Source organism: Schistocerca americana, chromosome 5 (assembly GCF_021461395.2).
Source record: "Schistocerca americana isolate TAMUIC-IGC-003095 chromosome 5, iqSchAmer2.1, whole genome shotgun sequence".
Taxonomy (NCBI): Eukaryota; Metazoa; Arthropoda; class Insecta; order Orthoptera; family Acrididae; genus Schistocerca; species Schistocerca americana.
Genome location: NC_060123.1, coordinates 542,661,910 through 542,682,455, shown reverse-complemented (window position 1 = coordinate 542,682,455; position 20,546 = coordinate 542,661,910). Strand labels below are relative to the sequence as shown.

Sequence of the window (20,546 nt, the reverse complement as noted above, 5' to 3'; positions counted from 1 at the left end):
GTCCGCTACTTAAATTCAGAAGTCCACTTCCTACTTTCATATATTGAGTACTCCCCTCTAACTTACAGTTACTATAGTGAAGAACAAGAGATTAAGGAGATGGACAAGAGGTACCATGGAAGATGGAATCAAAGCTGGTGGTTGACTGTTGTTGAAGGGGGACAGTAAGGATGAACGCCTAAATGAGGAAAACACGAAAGAGAAAGTTTCACAATTAAGTATAGAATACTCATAATGTTTCTAAGACAACTGAATTTCACTTATGTGTAAATGCCTAAAAGCAATAGCTATAAATGCATTGACCATGATTGAATTTTATTGTAAGATTTGTGTTTCAACGTCATAAATCTCTGAAAAATGAGTCGTGGTTTTATGAAAAGTCCTGACCCAATACAACAAAATGAACGAAAGTTTAGGAATCAGCATTAAAATTTGATTCTAGAATACTTGTAATTGAGAAATCATCAAAGAGAAATTTCAAAACTGTAGACTTCTTTTATAGCCAGACACACGTTTCAGTACAAATTTTCTAGACTTGTTTGACGGTTAATTTCCTGGTTGGTAATACGTCTTCGGGAGTAGCACATATGAACAACATACTCAGTTATTACTTCACTTCAGTGCCACAAGCACACTCTTGAAATTATTTTGAAGTTCTCTTAGTTCCTCTGTCTGTCACATACTGGAACTGAACTGGATTTTTGTTACCAGTTGTATATGTACAGAACGTGCATTCCTCGCAAATGAAACGCCACGTTTATCCAAAATAAACCTTACTAGTTACTGCAAGATTCGTTGTCCTATAAAAGTCCTTCTATTACCTAGTTGCACAGTAACGCAGAAAACCGATTGCTAACAGTTTTCCGGTAGTCATAAAGTGTGTGAGATGCAGGAGAAAATTTATGGCAGGTCGTTTCTGCTGTTTATTTACCTAGTGAAAAATTGCACATGGCATTATTGTTAGTGTTTATGTAACACTATATATTGTAATAACTGTTACAAACAATGACGTACATATGTACAATTTTATGCACTCCACTCGATTACATTCAACACAGTCCACGAAATTTTTATCTTATCACATAAAACAAGAGCATATGAAATGGCTATAGACACGTGCATGAGATTATTCTGAAGCTGTTTTTAAAGATCTCCGGTTTCAGTGTGAGGAACAAAACCAGAATGTCATGTCTATATCTCATACAAATAGAAACAGTGCTTACGTTTCCATTATCAGTCATTTGCAGCGGAAAATACGACTCCACTTCCAAGTTCGTGTTATCCAGAAGTGGCGATAGTGATGACTGTGCTGCAAGACATCTGCCCTTTCACCTAACACGTTAGTAGCCTTGTCATCCTCTCGATGCACCTACTTGCGTAAGTTCTCTCCTTGAGACCAGTTATTGACGTAACGTGCACGCCAACGACGGCAACATTTGGACAACGAATGCGGCTGCAGGAAATATAAAGAGATGCTGAAGTCGAGCATTTGTGATACATACTTCTGAGACAATGAAGTTTTCATTGATCGTATTGAGCCTACTGGCTCCGTCTTTTGCTGCGCCGAATTCTCTCAGGCTATGGTCCAGAAGACAGGACCGTATAATCGGGGGTACCGAAACCACCATAACGGAGTACCCGTGGCAGCTGTCTCTCCTCCTCGAAGGGTCCCACAGGTGCGGAGCTTCGATCATCAGCTCCAACTGGGCGTTGACGGCTGCCCACTGCATCGACGGTGTCCCGGCATCTCTGTTGACCGTGCGTGCCGGCTCCTCGTACAGAAACAGTGGTGGGACTGTGCTCGATGTAGCACAGGCTATAAAGAACAAATTGTTCTACAGCCCGGCTGGCGACTATGACATTGCGGTGGTGCAGGTCAGGTCACTCTTTTACTGTCCACTGAGGTACGAGGGCAGTTCAATAAGTAATGCAACACTTTTTTTTCTGAAACAGGGGTTGTTTTATTCAGCATTGAAATACACCAGGTTATTCCCCAATCTTTTAGCTACACAACACTATTTTTCAACGTAATCTCCATTCAATGCTACGGCCTTACGCCACCTTGAAATGAGGGCCTGTATGCCTGCACGGTACCATTCCACTGGTCGATGTCGGAGCCAACGTCGTACTGCATCAATAACTTCTTCATCATCCGCGTAGTGCCTCCCACGGATTGCGTCCTTCATTGGGCCAAACATATGGAAATCCGACGGTGCGAAATCGGGGCTGTAGGGTGCACGAGGAAGAACAGTCCACTGAAGTTTTGTGAGCTCCTCTCGGGTGCGAAGACTTGTGTGAGGTCTTGCGTTGTCGTGAAGAAGGAGAAGTTCGTTCAGATTTTTGTGCCTACGAACACGCTGAAGTCGTTTCTTCAATTTCTGAAGAGTAGCACAATACACTTCAGAGTTGATCGTTTGACCATGGGGAAGGACATCGAACAGAATAACTCCTTCAGCGTCCCAGAAGACTGTAACCATGACTTTATCGGCTGAGGGTATGGCTTTAAACTTTTTCTTGGTAGGGGAGTGGGTGTGGCGCCACTCCATTGATTGCCGTTTTGTTCCAGGTTCGAAGTGATGAACCCATGTTTCATCGCCTGTAACAATCTTTGACAAGAAATTGTCACCCTCAGCCACATGACGAGCAAGCAATTCCGCACAGATGGTTCTCCTTTGCTCTTTATGGTGTTCGGTAAGACAACGAGGGACCCAGAGGGAACAAACCTTTGAATATCCCAACTGGTGAACAATTGTGACAGCACTACCAACAGAGATGTCAAGTTGAGCACTGAGTTGTTTGATGGTGATCCGTCGATCATCTCGAACGAGTGTGTTCGCACGCTCCGCCATTGCAGGAGACAAAGCTGTGCACGGCCGGCCCGCACGCGGGAGATCAGGCAGTCTTGCTTGACCTTGCGGCGATGATGACACACGCTTTGCCCAACGACTCACCGTGCTTTTGTCCACTGCCAGATCACCGTAGACATTCTGCAAGTGCCTATGAATATCTGAGATGCCCTGGTTTTCCGCCAAAAGAAACTCGATCACTGCCCGTTGTTTGCAACGCACATCCGTTACAGACGCCATTTTAATAGCTCCGTACAGCGCTGCCACCTGTCGGAAGTCAATGAAACTATACGAGACGAAGCGGGAATGTTTGAAAATATTCCACAAGAAATTTCCGGTTTTTTCAACCAAAATTGGCCGAGAAAGAAAATATGTTGCACTACTTATTGAACTGCCCTCGTATTTATAAAGAAACGAGTAATGTCAGTACATAGATGCCCATTTAAATGAAGATCTATTACAACACAGTTTCTGTCGATTTATTACTGATACACGTATTGTTTGTCACTGTATTAGGTTATTAGGAGCTATTTGAAAAGTTTTCATTCCCTCTGATGTTTTAATAATGCATAATATATTCTCTGTTGTCAATCTACGAACCATCTGGTAATGAGTCATTTGACAGTAGTTTGGATGTTTATTCTGATTCAATTATATAGCCTTGTTTTGACCTAGATTTCCGTCATTCCCAAATGGCTTGTATATAACTAATAGTAAATAAGGAAATACATTAAACTCTTCCTGGTCGTATAGTGTAATGCTTAGTGCGCTAGCTAGCAAGAGCAGTACCTTTAAAAGCCGATTACATGGATTTAGATCATACGGTTTTACTGTCTATATCTCTAAATCAATAAGGAAAATTGTTGCAGGAGCGTAGTCCAGCGCATACGAACGTAAGACCATTTGAGAGTCAAGAACTGTACTTCTTTCGTTTTCAACTTTTTTTTTTTTTTTGCTTTTGTATACCATTATATAAAAGAAATGCTCTGTATTTTCTGCCCATAGCTACTTGTACCACTAAATTTACATTTTACACGAACAAACTGCCCTCTCTTCCGGTAAGTCTGTTCCATACATAACTCCCTTACCAGCTTTCTCTAAATTCTCCATGTGTAGTACCTTACCTGTTAATTTAGAGCTACACAAACTTCTAAGAAAACTCCGTTTCCAGTAATATTACAAATGACATCTGTGGTTTCCTTATCGTCAGCCTTTTATTTCCAAGCAGTGTTGTGCTCTAAACCTGAATGAAGAAGATCTTCAGTCTGGGTCAGCATTTAAGGAATTCGCCCCTAGTTGCGTGAAACAATTCTGTTTTCTCATTATATCTTTCACAAAATTTTAAGGACTTAACGCTTGAAATTCTACTAAGTTTTATCTCTTTCCACTTGAGTTAATTTGTCTTAACTAAAATTATAAGCCAGTTATGCAGAACAGTGGATTATTTAGATTTTTCAGTATTTAATTAGAGGAGGTGAACTGAAATTTGGAAACACCGAGACCACGATATATATCATGCCGAACATAGCGCAAGATACCCGCCAGTATTCCGAACAGCTTCCAGTCTTCCCCTAATGGATACGTACAGGTCCTGTATGATTTCCAAGGGAATCTTATACCATTTTCCCTGAAAAAGAGTGGCATTTTCAGGTAAAGGTGACAGAGGTGGATATTAAACATCCAAAGTACCCCATAAAGGCTCAATAATATTATGACCTTTTGACAGTGGTCAACAAAGAGTTGCGAAATTTTGTCCTCATGCTTACAAATCCAGTCTTGGACGATGCGAATTTTGGAAATAGGAGCCTTGTTTCCTTGGAACAGAGCATTACCGTAGCGGAGATACATTTAACATGGGATGAAGCTCATTAGCCAAAATGGTCACACAATCCGCGGCGGTAATGACATCTTGCGGAGTAGCCATGGAGGCCATGAAATACCACGTTATTCCTGGCCATATCATCACCGAGCGCTCGCAATGTTTCGCTCTGGGAAAGTAAACTTGGGGGGGGGGGGGGGGAGTTGGCAAAATCTTGCAACAAAACTGACCCGAAGAAATGAGTTTCCTCTATTGCTCCTTAGTCCATGTCATATTGTTCTGGCACCAAGATTTCCTGTTACAGGCATTTGGATCACACAAGTTTGTTTTCAAAATTCCAGTTTTCCATGCAATTCCCAGAATATTGAGCTCCTTTCTTGTTGCTTTATTGCTGACAGCGGTCACAAAACAGACGTTTAGTTGTGCAAAGGTTCTTCCAGTTGTCCTCCTCTTTTTTTCGTCGCACTGCTTTACAATGACAGTTCCCATGATCAGTCAACACACTCCATCGTAGGCGTTGTGAGTCAGAGGATGATGTTTTTCCGCTTTCCCCGTATGCGGTACAGTTAATCGTTGCCGTATATTCTTAAATACGAAACGCCTTCCTTACGAACTCCAACAATGTACCCACGTTAGGATTCGTTTAGCTTCGACTTAAAGCACTTACAACTGTACAGAACACTACTCTGACCAGTACTGACACTTGCACCACACTGAGGACGTCGCACATGTGCCATTCGTGGCCAAATACAGGCTTTGCTGCCAACTGCATTTATGTTCAAGCATGAATGTCTCACGTTGTTTCTAGATTTTCGTCGGACTCCTGTGCTCTCTCCAAGAATGAATACATTGTCCCATGTAATTTCTATATATTATGTTGTTACATGCACTTGTACTACAGTACAACTCTCAACTGACTCCCATATTCGCAAGTGTCTACCTAGTCGTCTCGCCAACAGATGATGATTAGCATGCCAATTGAAATAAGTAGTGAAGTACTATGAACTTCTTTTAAAACTGAATATCAAACAGTTTAAGACCACTAAAGTGTGTTGTCTACCTTCACAGCCCGATGAGCCATTCACGCTGGGGTCTGATGTGCAGCCCGTGGGCCTTCCAGACGCCAGATATGATCCTCCAACGGGCCTGGCCGTTACTGTGGCGGGCTGGGGACTGATAGGGACCGGTGGAAGCTATGCAAACACACTACTGAAGGTGGACATTAATATTGTCGATCGCTCTACTTGCCAGGAAAACATGGGTAACCTCATAACGAAGCGGATGGTGTGCCCCGGTGAGGCAGGCAAGTCTGTCTCCAACGGGGACTCGGGAGGTCCACTCGTCAGTGGTACCTCACAGGTGGGCATCGTGTCCTGGGGAGGCTTCACATGCGAAGGCTATGGCGCAGTTTATACAAACATTGGAGAACTACGTTCGTGGGTCACCAATACTACCGGAGTTTAACAGGAAGGACAGTTCCGCCACCGATTTTCCAGCTGGGGTAAACAAGAAATGAGACATGTACTGTACTATACGAGTATGTTACTCTTTTATTCATATTCGAATTGGCCGTTTTGTATTGCCATTATTTGTATTATTCACAATGTGAAATGTTATAATTTCCCTTCTATCTGAAATAAATTCATAGTTCTCTGCATACGTGACTTTATTTATTTTATAAAATTTGTCAGCTTATCCCTCACTTACACAGTTTCCTCTATCGCCAGCCAATATACAGATACTTTACATCACTTGCATTTACCAACACTGTCGAAACCAGAAGCCAATTTGTCGGTAAAATATTTTTTCTCGTTCTGTGTAAAATAGAAGTATTGTTCCACCCGCCTAACTCTGCTCCTTCCATGGTTTTCCCACAAAGTGATTCATATCGGATAGATTCGTAATCAGGGCAAGGCCGCAGTAGTCTGAAAAACTGCGGTACGTTAGACTAATCTTTCAATCCCACTATTGTGCTTGTTATGTGTGTCAAGTGTTATGTAACTCGTTTAAATAAACTAGAAAGTTACTAAGCTATACTTATAAGTATACCATACAGCGCAAACCAAAGCACGCCAGGTAATTAGAACTCACAGCTCTTGCATTCGTGTTGTAATGTGAAACATTATTTAATTCAAAATCATCTGGTGATCTGAACAAAAAATTAATAAACTAACTGACTAATACCCAAATAAATGTCAATCAATTAACAGTCTGACATATCTTATTGCGTATTACTCTATCTTGTCTACATATCTCCATTTCAGTTCTATAATTTTGAAAATTTAATCCTAAGATTAATAGCAATTTCATCCACAGGTCACGTACATATTTGACAAGCTGTGAAAGCTGGTAAACGTCTACAAAAAATGTGATGAGAACATACCTACGTGTTGCATAGTCCTGCAGAAACAGGAAGGGACGTCGTTTCGAAATAATAATGCGTTCATGCTGTTTTATTCTCAGCAACCGATTCTGTCAAATGAAACAAATTGGCAGAGGAATAATGGTTGAGAATTCAAATTGTAGAGAGAACATTGAAAGAGATACTAAAACCCCGAACATTTAGTAAAATCTTCGATGACTTACACAAAAATAACAACACTAAACTGTTGTTGGTGATAAAGTGAAATTAACATTACATAGGCTCCTTCAGCCAGAGTCAGTTAACATGAAAATATTTAATATACGCTACCGATTTACTAATACTATCAGTAATCTAGGCCCTAGCAATGTATCTGAAAATGGGGGAGGGGGAAGCACACAATTTTTTTCGTTGAAAGGGCGTGAAAGTGGTAATAAATTTAATACTTCGGCGACTCCGTAGTTCCTTACAAAAGGCAGATGGAATTTGAAAGCATTAAAAAACAACTATAAAAATTTAAACATTAAACTAATGTGGACTCCAACGACAACTCTGATGTGGAAAAGTACTAAATGAAGTGGAATTTCATAATAATCTCAGATCTCGCTCTATGAACTGATTTGCAGCCTGACTATGACGATTACAGTGTTTGTCTGCAACAACAAAGAAAGAACTCTAAAGAACTGATTAAGCACTGATGAATATGAGACAGTGAAACCTATTTTGTACTTGTTTACTACAATCTCTCTTGTCCTCAAATGAGAGAGCTGTGAACGTCAATGTAAAGGGAGCAGTGAATCTGACTCCATGGTCTGAAGTTCTGCGCTAAGAATGGTCAGCTGAAGACATTGATACAGGACCCCAGATGTCTCCGCCACTTTAGGGCACAGCCGCAACTCTTACAACCGTCTAATTTCTGTGACTTGTTGGAATCTGATATTTTCTAAATAGACAAAAAGCAGTTTGCTCCTTCCTTCCCACCAACGAGAAAGCGAACCACCAATCCCCTTAACAGTCGCCAGTCACCATCCATTACTGGATACGTGAAAATGTTAAAGAAAATGTCCACGAGGCTTGTTGTTAACAGCGCTGCGTGTACCGAATGTTATATAGAGCACAGATGTTTTGTTATTTTTTCTACGGAAGCCAGAGTATGCTTATCTACTCAATTACTTCTTCAATAAGCTCCTTCTGACGAACACTTGCTAACTGTGTTCTGTCTTCTGGGAAAAAGGCTTTTTACCTCGGCTATCCCACTGACAATGCTATCAACAACAGAATGGCCCCTCTGCTAGCTCACCAGTAGCCTAAGCAACTGCCCATCCACACCTCATCTATATTTCCTAGGACGCTATACCGGCACTCCTTCTCCCCATGTATCGGCAAGAGCACAGTGTTCCCACGGGTCCCCATGGCTTGTTTCATTGAGCCTTGTTACAAATCGTCGGTCTCACATTCACGTCTCTCTTCCAAACCTCATCTATAGAGCAAATTGATATACCCAGTAGCGTGTTATATTACAGAAGGTTGAGAAGAGGAAGTGAAATAAGCTGTACATTCACAGCAATATCAAGACTCCTGGTAAACTAACTCAGCTCCCTTCCGATTCCGTAACTATGGGCTAAATAACTGAAAGACGACGAGCTGAAGGACTTGCCTTCTTTCAGCTTCCATGGTACTACAGGGAGCCGCAAAGAGTAGAAACTGTAGCAGAAGACGGAGAATCATCTCTCTTGCTTTTGTTGTCTAACACAGGAATTTTAGTGCTTAGGATTGGATTGTATAGGTTTGGCCAGCTTGTAGAAATTTTGTACCTGGGACTAGGAAAATCATGCAGAACCACTTGGAGACAAAAAAAAATTTCTTCAACCACTGCAGACCAAATTAAGATTAATGAAGCAGTATGTAGGATTTTCCATAAGATGCATTCTATTTTAAACTCCTTCATAAGAAATTTCCATTCATCAGTGAAGAAAAACTTATAGTTTCAATTTTTGTTGATACTCAAATTCAGAAATAGATGCACTAGCATGAACTAGCGACTGCAATACATTTTGGTAGAAAAGATACTATTATTTTTTTCAGGTCCGTTTCTGAAAACTTTTTAGGGAATAAAGAACATTTAATTCATAAGAACGTAAAACATTCTAGAGAATTGTCAGGAAGCCGGTTTGCTACTTAAGTTCGACAGTCCACTTCCTACATTCATGTATTTAGTACTTCCCTCTGATTTAGAGATATTATAGTGAAGAACAAAGGTTAAGGAGATTGAGAAGAGGTACCATGGAAGATGGAATCAAAGTTGGAGGTCTCCTGTTGTTGAAGAGGGACAGCAAGGATGAACATCTTAATGAGGAAAACAAAAAGAGAAAGTTTCAGAACTGCGTGTTGAATACTCATAATGTATCTAAGACAATTGTCTTTCACATATGTGTCAATGACTGAATGTAATAGCTATAATTGCAGTGACCATGATTTTTGTTGTGAGATTAGTGTTACAGCATCTTAAATCGCTGGAAAATGAGTCGGGGGTTTCATGAAAGGTCCTGACCTGATGCATCAAGATGAACGAAATTTTCAGAATTCGCGTTAAAGTTTGATTCTAGAATACTTTTTATTGAGAAACCATCAAAGAAGATTTAAAAAACTGTTGACTTTTTTTATAGCCCAACACACGTTTCAGTACAGATTTTTCTAGACTTATTTGGAGGTTTATTTTCCTGGTTGGTGATACGTTTTCGGTAATAGCACATATGAACCACACACTCAGTTATCACTTTACTTCAGTGTCACAAGTACGCTCTTGGAATTATTTTCAAGTTCTCTTCTCTGCAATTTGCATTCGACCTCATTAATTTTTTTATATTCACAAGAATTAGGCCTACCTCATCAGTTCCTCTGTCTGTCACATACTGGAACTGAATTGGATTTTTGTTACCAGTTGTGAATGAACAGAACGTGCATTTCTCCCAAATGAGATTCTACATTTTTACAAAATAACCTTTACTAGTTACTAGAAGAGTCGTTGGCCTTGTGTCAACTAAAAATGTCCTGCTATTACCTAGTTGTACAGTAACGCAGAAAACCGATTGTTAACAGTTTTCCGGTTATCATAATGTGTGTGAGATGTAGGAGAAAAATTAAGACAGGTCGCGTATCTGCTGTTTATTTCTCTAGTGAAAAATTATATGTGGCATTATTGTTAGTGTTTATGTATGACTACATATTGTAATAATAGTTTCAAACAATGACGTACATGTGTACTCTTTTACGCGTGCCAGTTGATTACTTTCAAGACAGTCCACGAAATTTTAGACACATTGTATAAGACAAGAGCATAAAGCTTGGCTATCGACAAGTGCGTGAGATTTTTCTGAAGTCGTTTATAAAAATCAGCGAATCCAGTCTGAGGAACTAAACCAGAATGTTTTGTCTAGATCTCAAACAAATAGAAACAGTGCTTACGTTTCCATTATCAGTCACTTGTCGCAGAACATACGACTCCACATCCCCGTCCTTGTTATCCAGAAGAGGCGACAGTGACAATTGTGATGCAAGACATCAGCCTTCTCACTGAACACGTTAGTAGCCTTGTCATCCTCTTGAAGTCCCTACTTGCGTAAGTTCTCTCCTTGAGATCAGCTGTTGACGTAACGTTCACGCCAACGACGGCAACATTAGGGCACTTCAGAGACAATGACATTTTCAGTGGTCGTATTGAGCCTACTGGCCCCAGCTTTTGCTTCGGCGAATTCTCTTAGGCTTTGGACCAGAAGACAGAGGGTGCCGAAACCACCATAACGGAGTACCCGTGGCAGCTGTCTCTCCTATTAGAAGGGTCCCACGGGTGTGGAGCTTCCATCATTAGCTCCAGCTGGACGCTGGCGGCTGCACACTGCAGCGACGGCATCTCGGCATCTCTGTTGACCATACGTGCCGGCTCCACGTACAGAAATAGTGGCGGGACTGTGCTCGCTGTAGCACAGGCTATCAAACACAGACTGTATTCCATTGCCGACTATCGACATTGCGGTGGTGCAGGTGAGGTCACTCTTTTGCTGTCCACTGAGGTATTTATAAACGAGCATTGTCAGTACATAGGAACCCATTTTAGTGAACAACTAACACCGTTCCTTTCGATTGATTATCGATACACGTAGCTTTTGTCGCGGTATTATGTTATTAGGGTTATTAGGTACTATTTGAAAAGTTTTCATTGCTTTTGATGTTTTTAGGGTGCATATTCTATGCTCCGTTCTCAATACATTGAACAATATTTGAAGGTCGTAATTGATAATCTTGTCACGAGACGTTTGAAAGTTGTTTGCATATTTATTCTGATTTAATTATACTGCCTTGTTTTCACCTAGATTTCCGTCTTTTCCAATTGGCACGTATATAAACTTATAATAAATAAAGAAATACATTCATCACTTCCTGGTCGTATAGCGTAATGCGCAGTGCGCTAGCTAGCAAGACAAGTACCTTTAAGAGCCGATTACATGGTTTCACCTCATAAGCTTTTACTGTCTATGTCTTTAAAACACTGACTGATGAGGAAAATTGTTGTAGGAGCGTACTCCGGTACATACCAGCGTTAAACCATTTCAGAGTCAAGAACGTTATTTCTTTCGTTTTCTGCTTTTTTTGCATTGGTATACTATTATATCCATGACATAAAACACAATGCTATGTTTTTTCTGCCAGTAGCTACTTCTACCACTAAATCTACATTTGACGCTAACAAACTGAACTTCCTTCCGGTAAGACTATTCCATACATAACTCCCTCACCTGCTCTCTCTAAATTGTCAATATATAGTACCTTACCTGTTAATTTCGCACTACACGAACTACTCAGAAAACTCAGTTTCCAATAATATTACATACGACAGCTCTGGTTTTGTTATCGTTAGCCTTTAACTCCAAACAGTGTTGTGCTGTGAGCCTGAATGAAGAGGATCTTTATTCAGAGTCAGCATTGAAGGAATTCGTCTCTTTTAGCAAATAGGAATTTCTTCTAATTTATTAATATACTATTCGTATCTTTCCACCCTACCACTAGTTGTGTGAAACAATTCTGTTTTATAGTTATTTCTTTCACAATATATTAAGGACTTATAGATTGAAATTCTACTAAATTTTATCCCTTTCGACTTAATTTGTCTTAACTAAAAATATAAGCCAGTTATGAGGTACACTGGATTCTTTAGGTTTTTCAATATTTAATTTGAGCAGATGGACAGTAATTAGGAAACACCGAAACCACGATACATGTCATGCCAAATACTGTGTAAGAAATCCGCCAGTACTCCAAACTGTTTCTAGTCTTCCCCTAATGGATATATACAGGTGCTGTGTGATTTACAATGGAATCTTATACCACTTTCCCTGCAAAATAGAGGCATTTTCAGGAAAAGGTGACAGAGGTAGATAGCAAACTTCAACAGTACCCCATGAAGGCTCAATAATATTAAGATCTGGTGACAGTTGTCAACAGAGAGATGCGAAATTTTGTCCTCATGCTTACAAATCCATTCTTGGTCGATGTGATCTGTGGAAACAGGGGCTTGTTCCCTTGGAACATAACCTCGAGTAGCAGAAAACCATTTATCATGGGATGAAACTCATTAGCGAAAATGGTCACATAATCCGCGGCGGTAATGCCATCTTGCGGAGTAATCATGGAGGTCCTGAAATACGTCGTTATTTCTGCCCATATCACCACCCAGCGCCTTCCGTGTTCCACTCCGGGGAAGTGAACTCGGCGGGAAGTTGGCAAAAGCTTGTAACAAATCTCACCCGAACAAATGAGTTTCTTCTATATATTCTTAGTTCAGGTTGTATCGTTTCGGCATTTCGATCACACAAGTGTGTTTTTAGAATTGCAGTTTTCCCTTCAATTCCCAGAATATGGAGCTCCCTTCATGTTGCTTTATTGCGGACAGAGGCCGCGAAAGCGACATTTAGTTGTGCAGATGTTCTTGCAGTTGTCCTCCACTTGCTTTTCGTCGCATTGCTTTTCAAAGACAGCTTCCCACGATCAATCAACACACTCCATCGTCGGCATTATGAGTCAAAGGGCGATGTTTTTCCACTTTCCCCGTATGCAATACTGATAGTCGTTAGCGTACTTCTTGAAACACCGAACACTTTGGCTATCTTGATTGCGGAAACACTTCCCATACGAACTCCAACAATGTACCCACGTTAGGATTCATTTAGCTTCGAGACGTAAATTACTTACAACTGTACAGAACACTATTCTGACCAGTACTGACACTTGTAGCACACTGAGGATGTGGTGTCACCGCCAGACACCACACTTGCTAGGTGGTAGCCTTTAAATCAGCCGCGGTCCGTTAGTATACGTCGGACCCGCGTGTAGCCACTGTCAGTGACCGCAGACCGAGCGCCACCACACGGCAGGTCTAGAGAGACGTACTAGCACTCGCCCCAGTTGTACAGCCGACTTTGCTAGCGAAGCTACACTGACCGATACGCTCTCATTTGCCGAGACGATAGTTAGCATAGCCCTCAGCTACGTCATTTGCTACGACCTAGCAAGGCGCTATAGCAGTTGATCATTAATATTATGAAGCATGTACCGTAACGAGAGATGTTCTACAATTGTGGATTAAAGTTAAGTATTACATCAACTACGTACTTTATTTGCAATTCTCAAGATATTGTCCTGTTCCAGACATCACGCCAGTCAGCGTGTAATTAAACGCGTGCATTTCGGCCTCCTCTAGAAACACAGTGTGGGCTCTTCTGCCAACACTACAGAGGACATCGCACATGTGCCATTCGTGGCCAAATAAAACAGCGCAACATCGAGGCTTGGTTAGCATCTGCATTTATGTTGAAGCATGAATGTCTCACGGTGTCTCTAGATTTTCGTAGACCCCAGAATGGTTACACTGTCCCATGTAATTTCTGTATATTACGTTGTTACATGCAATTGTACTACAGTAGAACTCTCACCTGAGTCCCATATTTAGAAGTGTCTATGTAGTCGTCTCGCCAACAGATGGTAATTAGCATGACGATTCAAATAAGTAGTGAAGTACTGAAACGTCCCCTTAGAAAAATTATACAAGACTATGCTTAAACTGACACACAATATTTTTGGCGCAACGCAATCTGACTTTCACTAATCCCTACAAAAGAATGGCCCTGACTAACATTAACCTATACGTTTCACAAATCACTTATCTCACAAAAATCTTCGTTACTCGAACTACTGCAATACAGCGAGCGCCACTACTGCCAACTAAATAAAAGATTCAAACTACTGAAGGCACTAACCACTGATAGGCATAGTTAGCAAATGAAAGATTTTGATAGAGAACAAACAATTTATTTACCTCAATAGTGTTCAAAAATGATAATATATGTACAGCGGTTCATGACATCCATTCTTACAAATCTACTGTTTCTGATGGACACACGTCCAGATCATCCGCTCTCAAAAATGCGCCATCTCACTTCCCCACATCCACCACTGCTGGCGGCTCACCTCCAACTGCGCAACGCTACGCGCTGTTAACACCCAACAGCCCAACACTACAATAGCCAACAACAATGCAAACCAGGCAAAGACTGCACACAGCACAGCCAGTGATTTTCATTCAGAACGCTACGTGTCGTTACCGATATAAAAACCTAAACAGCCTACTTACATAGCCCCCATGCTCCGCACGAAAAATTTTACAAATTATCTTGGGCAGTGGCCAATAATTATTTGATAAAATTTTTCATAATTACAATAAAAAAGATATCAAATGCACACACTTATCGCTACAATGTTGGTCAAAAGATAAAATTTTCTCACAGTCCATAAAGACAGTCCTGATCATCCATCATAGCAAAGTTGCAGTTTTTTTTCCCTCAAAGTCTGAGCAGTAAAAGACAATGCACATGGAAGTAGTGGATTCCAATGCAGTCTTGAAAGAAGTAGTGTTGTCCTTCCAACAGATCGACAGTGCTGACTCTTGACATGCAGACAGGTAATGGGCCACAAGAGAGCAAACCCATCGCAGAGTCAATCGAAGTTTTGAAGAATATTGGTAGGTAGATCATCACAGAGCAGACCCACTGTAGTCCTGGTAGAGAATACGGTATTGGTGAGCTACCACTGGTGCAGACCCAGTGCAGTCCTTGTAGAAATAATGGTATTGGTGGGCCATCGAAGGTGTGGACCCACTATAGTCCTTGTAGAGATGGCTAGCAGCCATCCGTTGCGACTGTGTAGGTGCACAATCACCATAGAAGTGTCTTGTGGACAATATAGCAAGTCCATGAACCACCACTTGTGCACTCACAATTTTTTTTTTGAAATGTCCTTAGAACCAGCAATGCTGTTATCCAGTCCCTTGCTGAATTATTAACACACGTGCAAACACTATCAATCCCAACTTCTCACATATTGTGCATATACTATGACCAACAGTAACGTGTGCAGTGAAATGTAACTTACAAGTTACTTAATTTGATGAACTGGTGTCAATTACGATTTTATAACGTAAGAATACAATAACAAAGGTACAAACTACATCATTAAAGATCATAATAGTACACATAACATTTGTAGTAATATGGGCTTTACAAAAGAATTGAACTAACATATACATCAGTGTTACAGGAATAATGACATAAGTAAATACATAAAAGATCAGAATAACTTTTGAAACATCAACTTCACATATGAGCATTAAAACAATACAGAATAAATAATGTCTATACATCTTTACAAAGTAAATAACATATTATTAATGCCAATTATATTTGAGGATAACAGTATTCCTCATCATAGTGAATGTAGCTTAGTATTAGGAGAGAAAAAAATTCAATGAAACAGTACACAGAGACCGGAAGAAAACAAATACACAAGGGTACACAAACACATAATGGGATAACACAAAAGGAAAGGACAGGGTTTGTTTTCAGTGTAACATTTGGTACTGCAGTCCAACCCAATACTTCATTCCACAGATTGTCCCTCTTATTTCGACATTTGCTCCAGCCAAAAAAAAAAAATCCTATCCAAGCATGCCTTCTGTATTTATATGTTCACATATTTCGTACTCATTATTTATTTTCCATTATCTTACCTCATCATTTATTTCCAAGAAAATCCTACCTAAACCTGTTGTCCCTAAACCCTACTTTTTTGTTCATATCCTCTTTCAAAATACTTTTTTGTCCAAACCATTTTCTTATAGCTTCTCAATGTATTTCTTCCAATTCATCACAGGTAGTTCTCTCATTTAGCCTACCACATCTTAAGTTAACTGAAATCTACTGAGCTCAGATGCTAAACTAAGGAACGAGGCTATGCAGCAGCACAAAACAATTAACACAAACAGCAATGACAAAAAATGCAAATTGGCAAAGCAAGAAGCAAAAAATATAAATTAGCAACGCAATTGCAATATTACAAGGCAATGTGCAGCAAATAAGAAAAATAAATCAGTGGTAAAACTGGCTTAACAGAGTAATACAAAGTGAAATTCAGTAGCACTATACCTGGCAAACAGCAGCAGCAAATGCAATAACTTATATCTAAACATGACAAAGCTCAAGCAGAAAAAAATATTACAGTAAAGATTGCCATGTCTAATACCTATGTCACATCTTAACACTAGAGTGATGCATCACGAGAACTTACTGTAGCAGACAAGTTACCAAATTGTATAAAAATTATTTATGCAGTTCCAGTGAAGGAAAATGATTATTTGTGCTCTCCTTTCTAAGAAAGTGCATCATAAACGTATTCTTTACTGGGTCTGTAGACAGAAAATAGTGATATTAGTACATCTATTAAATTTTATTTTAACCAGTGCTACAGTCCAACTAGAAACTAGATATTAAACAAAATGAGCAAACTCTCAACTAAAAAGGCAATAGATGTAAAATATTTCTCATCATTTCATTAGGCATTTTAGTAAATATCATAAATTAAGAACTCCACAATTTAATCATACGTTTTCAAGTTTGAGTGTGTTGTATTTGCGATGCTTTCTACAAAGAAATGTCAATAGCGAGGATAATGACCTCTTTTTGTCTCCACCTGTAGCTCTGAAAGGCACACACTAATGGTATTTTTCCAGGTGACTGTCGCGCAGCTGGGTGCCCAGATGCATTACGTGATGGTCACTTAACTTTCTTACTAAAATCAGTTTGCACTACAGTGACAGTCTCATATAAAAAAATTTCACAGGTCGAGAATTTGCGTTGCAAATGTGTAGAAACAATGTCCTATAAATATAACAGTGTCCAAAAAATTTTTGCCGGCATTGTGATTCATTCATGCATTTACACACATATCATAACTCTTAAAGTACGATTCTTGGTTTCCAACATCCTTTTTCACAAGTCAGAGTCCTTAACAACTACTCATTATCCCTTACCTTATTACACATATACATATTCATCGACACTTCTTCAATATTTCATCATAATAAATACGTAGCATAATCAAATTCCTCATATAGCATCAGCTTATTGATCATAAACATAACAGCATAAATCACATTGTCATCATAATAATAACATCATAACACCTCAGTCAGATCTTAAAATCGTTGTAGCTTCCTCCAATAATTTCAAAACCTAAAAAAAAATTCTCTGTTCATTTCAGTAGTGTCATCTACCTCTAACGTACTTTAAAAATCATGATCCCATTCCAAATACATCATTCAAAGCTCTTGTAATATCACAATGGTTCCAAAAAATATGAACAGTTTACAAAGTACAGACAAAATACAATTTCATAAGTGTGAAGTTATCCAACTGTGTAATTGCGTAAACAACTGTCACTGACGTAGTAAAAAGAATGTTTGTTTTTCTGTCAAATAATCAGATAGCTGTCTAATTCTGTGTTAGAGAAATGTGGTACCGATGTGTAAAGTTGTATAAGCAAATACCATATTAGCTAGGGCTCCTTGTGCTTGCCAAACACATGGTACACAAAGTAAGCGTGTACCCCCATGAGGATTAATGTAATTATACCATCAGGTGTTACAGAGTACAGCAATAGAATGAAATGTATCATGGAAAACTTTCTTTTTAATTCATATATCTTTAAAAATAAATGTTTTAAGTACAAAATTAATCAGTCAAATGTGTGTCCTGTAGCGCTAAATGTGCGTCTAGCTGTAATATAATTCTGTAGAAGTGTTGTAGTTATCGTCCTCTGTAAGCAAAGTTCTGCTGAAGTCAATGTACTTACCTCATCATAAACGAAAGTGAAATGCTTTGCATATAGATATCATAGTTATTACGTACCTTACCATGATCCAGAAAGTGCTATAATGTAACGTATTGTTGTGCTACGAAAAAGGCTGTCTCAGTGTAGCTATACCACAAAAGTTACTACTAAAACATGTTTTAGTTTCCAGAATAATACATAAAAACTGTGCAGATATAAAACAGATACACAGCAAAAGCAAGAATTTAAATTGTGTCACACATTAGTAGCGTGATGGTATAATCGTGTAGCTGTCATAGAAACCAAATACTGAGTCATCTTTAATCTCACAGAAAGTACTTCAAATAAAGAATGTCTTTTCAACTAAACCAAAATGTTGCATTAAAATCTCATTAGCAGCATATGTTCTAAGTATGTAAGCCTTATAGTCGTTACATAATCGTGCAATTAACAAGCAAGAATGTACACACACAATAACACCATGTCCTCTGTTCACTATAACAATGCATTCATAATTTCTGTTTATATAAGTTCTCTTGGTTCTTGACTGGATATTTAACTTCAAACATTGTTGCATGTTAACAGATTCTAAGTCTGACAAAGCACACTAGTAATGTAAAGTGAAAAAGTTTATAGCAAAGACTAGGTTAAAAAGCAGATTATTATTCAATAAACGGTTTTACATGTGAAATGTGGTGTAAACCTTTCCTCTTCCTACTATGCACAGCTCCAGCTTCAACGGAATTGTCATGTGGTATATGGTACATTGGTAAAGAACGCTCAAATTTTTCTCAAGGTTAGCGTCTATGTTATTTTTCTCTGAGCCAGCCGGCGCACGTGGCTGCCTGCGGTGTGAGTCATTGTCTGCTATCTCTTTGTTGGCGTGCGCCGTTATTGGGATTTGGAGACCTAATTTCTACAAATTAGCCTTGTCGAGAGGGCCCTGCCCTGTTTGAATCCCGCCAGTTCTGACGAAATTCAGGTCTGTCGTTATGACCATATCGTCTGTCGTCATGTCGGTAGATTCCATAGTTTCTTTCTTGTCGGTCACGTGGTGGAGAATTTCTCCCTGAATCGTAACTGCGTGCTGGACCGTTGCGTCTAAAGTTATTCTGTCTCCAGTGATAATAATTATTTTGGTTGCCATATTGTCTGTTTCTCTGATTGTCTCTGTGATAGTCAATACCGCGGAGAGGTGATCTTTCCCTGTAATTATTACTACTCTGCCAACGGTTGTCATATGGGTGGTGTCTGTTTTGGTCTCGATTTGTGTTGTGAGAATAGCCTTGTCCTGTCCAGTTATTATTTCTTTCATCACGGAATTGTGACGGATGTGACCTGTAATTGTTGTGTTCCTGTTTTCGCGTTTCGCGATTGTCAGTGTCAATTCCTAATTCTTGTAAGAGTCCCTGAAAAGCTTCAATGTCATCTTTGCAACGTCCTGCCAAAATAATATGTCCTAAATGTTCAGGCAATTTGATTAAGGAAATGCTGATCAGTTCTGAGGGGCTGTATGGGTTTGACAGGTACTGATTCTTGTGCAACATGTCTTCAAAATATTACACAGGACGGGAAAATTCAGATTGTTCGAAATGTTTCATCATTATGATGCAACGTTTTACTCGGTCTTGTGTAGCTTGAGACCAATATGCTGAGAGGAAGGCATGATAAAATTCTCCTTCACTGTGGCAATCGTGAATGACCGATCGCATACTTACAGCTGGTTCATTCTCTAAATAGCCACACATAAATTCTAATCTGTGCTCTAATGACCAGTTTGGGGGGGGGGGGGGGGAACAATGAGAGAATTGTTGAAGCCACACTTGTGGATGAACGTCGTTGCCAGAAATCTTAAATGTTTGGAATTTGCGTGTAGTAATGAACAGCTTATAGTCAAAATCATCGTGTCGGCGAGTCACATGTCGGTCATTGTTACGTCGTTTCGGCGGTTCCATTTCAAAATTAGGTGCACCTTGCCAATTTCTTTCATAATTTCCGAAATGCGCTGTGTTATTATTTAGTGGCTGTTCCATATTTATATGTCCCTCTTCCCGTATTGGAGGGCGAGTGTCCTCTAAAATATGTAATTCTTTTATTACCTGTGTCAGCAGATCTTGTACTTCCCGGATTTCTCTTTGGTGTTGCATATTAATTTGATTCTGATTTTGTTTGAATTTCCTGATTTGTTCACACTCTTCTGTGTCATTAAAGACTACCGGTTTTGTGTCATTCAGATTATCATCTACCTTCATACGAACTCCGTTTTCAGGCCGCAAGCGGCCCATCGGGACCATCCGACCGCCGT

At 39.7% G+C, this 20,546-nt stretch overlaps 1 protein-coding gene across 1 annotated transcript; it reads left to right on the top strand.

Moving 5' to 3' along the window:
- The first annotated feature begins 1,512 nt into the window (after positions 1-1,512).
- On the top strand, positions 1,513-6,129 carry LOC124616502 (trypsin delta-like). Its single transcript, XM_047144814.1, has 2 exons — positions 1,513-1,875; positions 5,734-6,129. The coding sequence occupies exons 1-2, from the start codon at positions 1,513-1,515 to the stop codon at positions 6,127-6,129; spliced, it is 759 nt and encodes a 252-aa protein (XP_047000770.1).
- Positions 6,130-20,546: the final 14,417 nt, after the last annotated feature.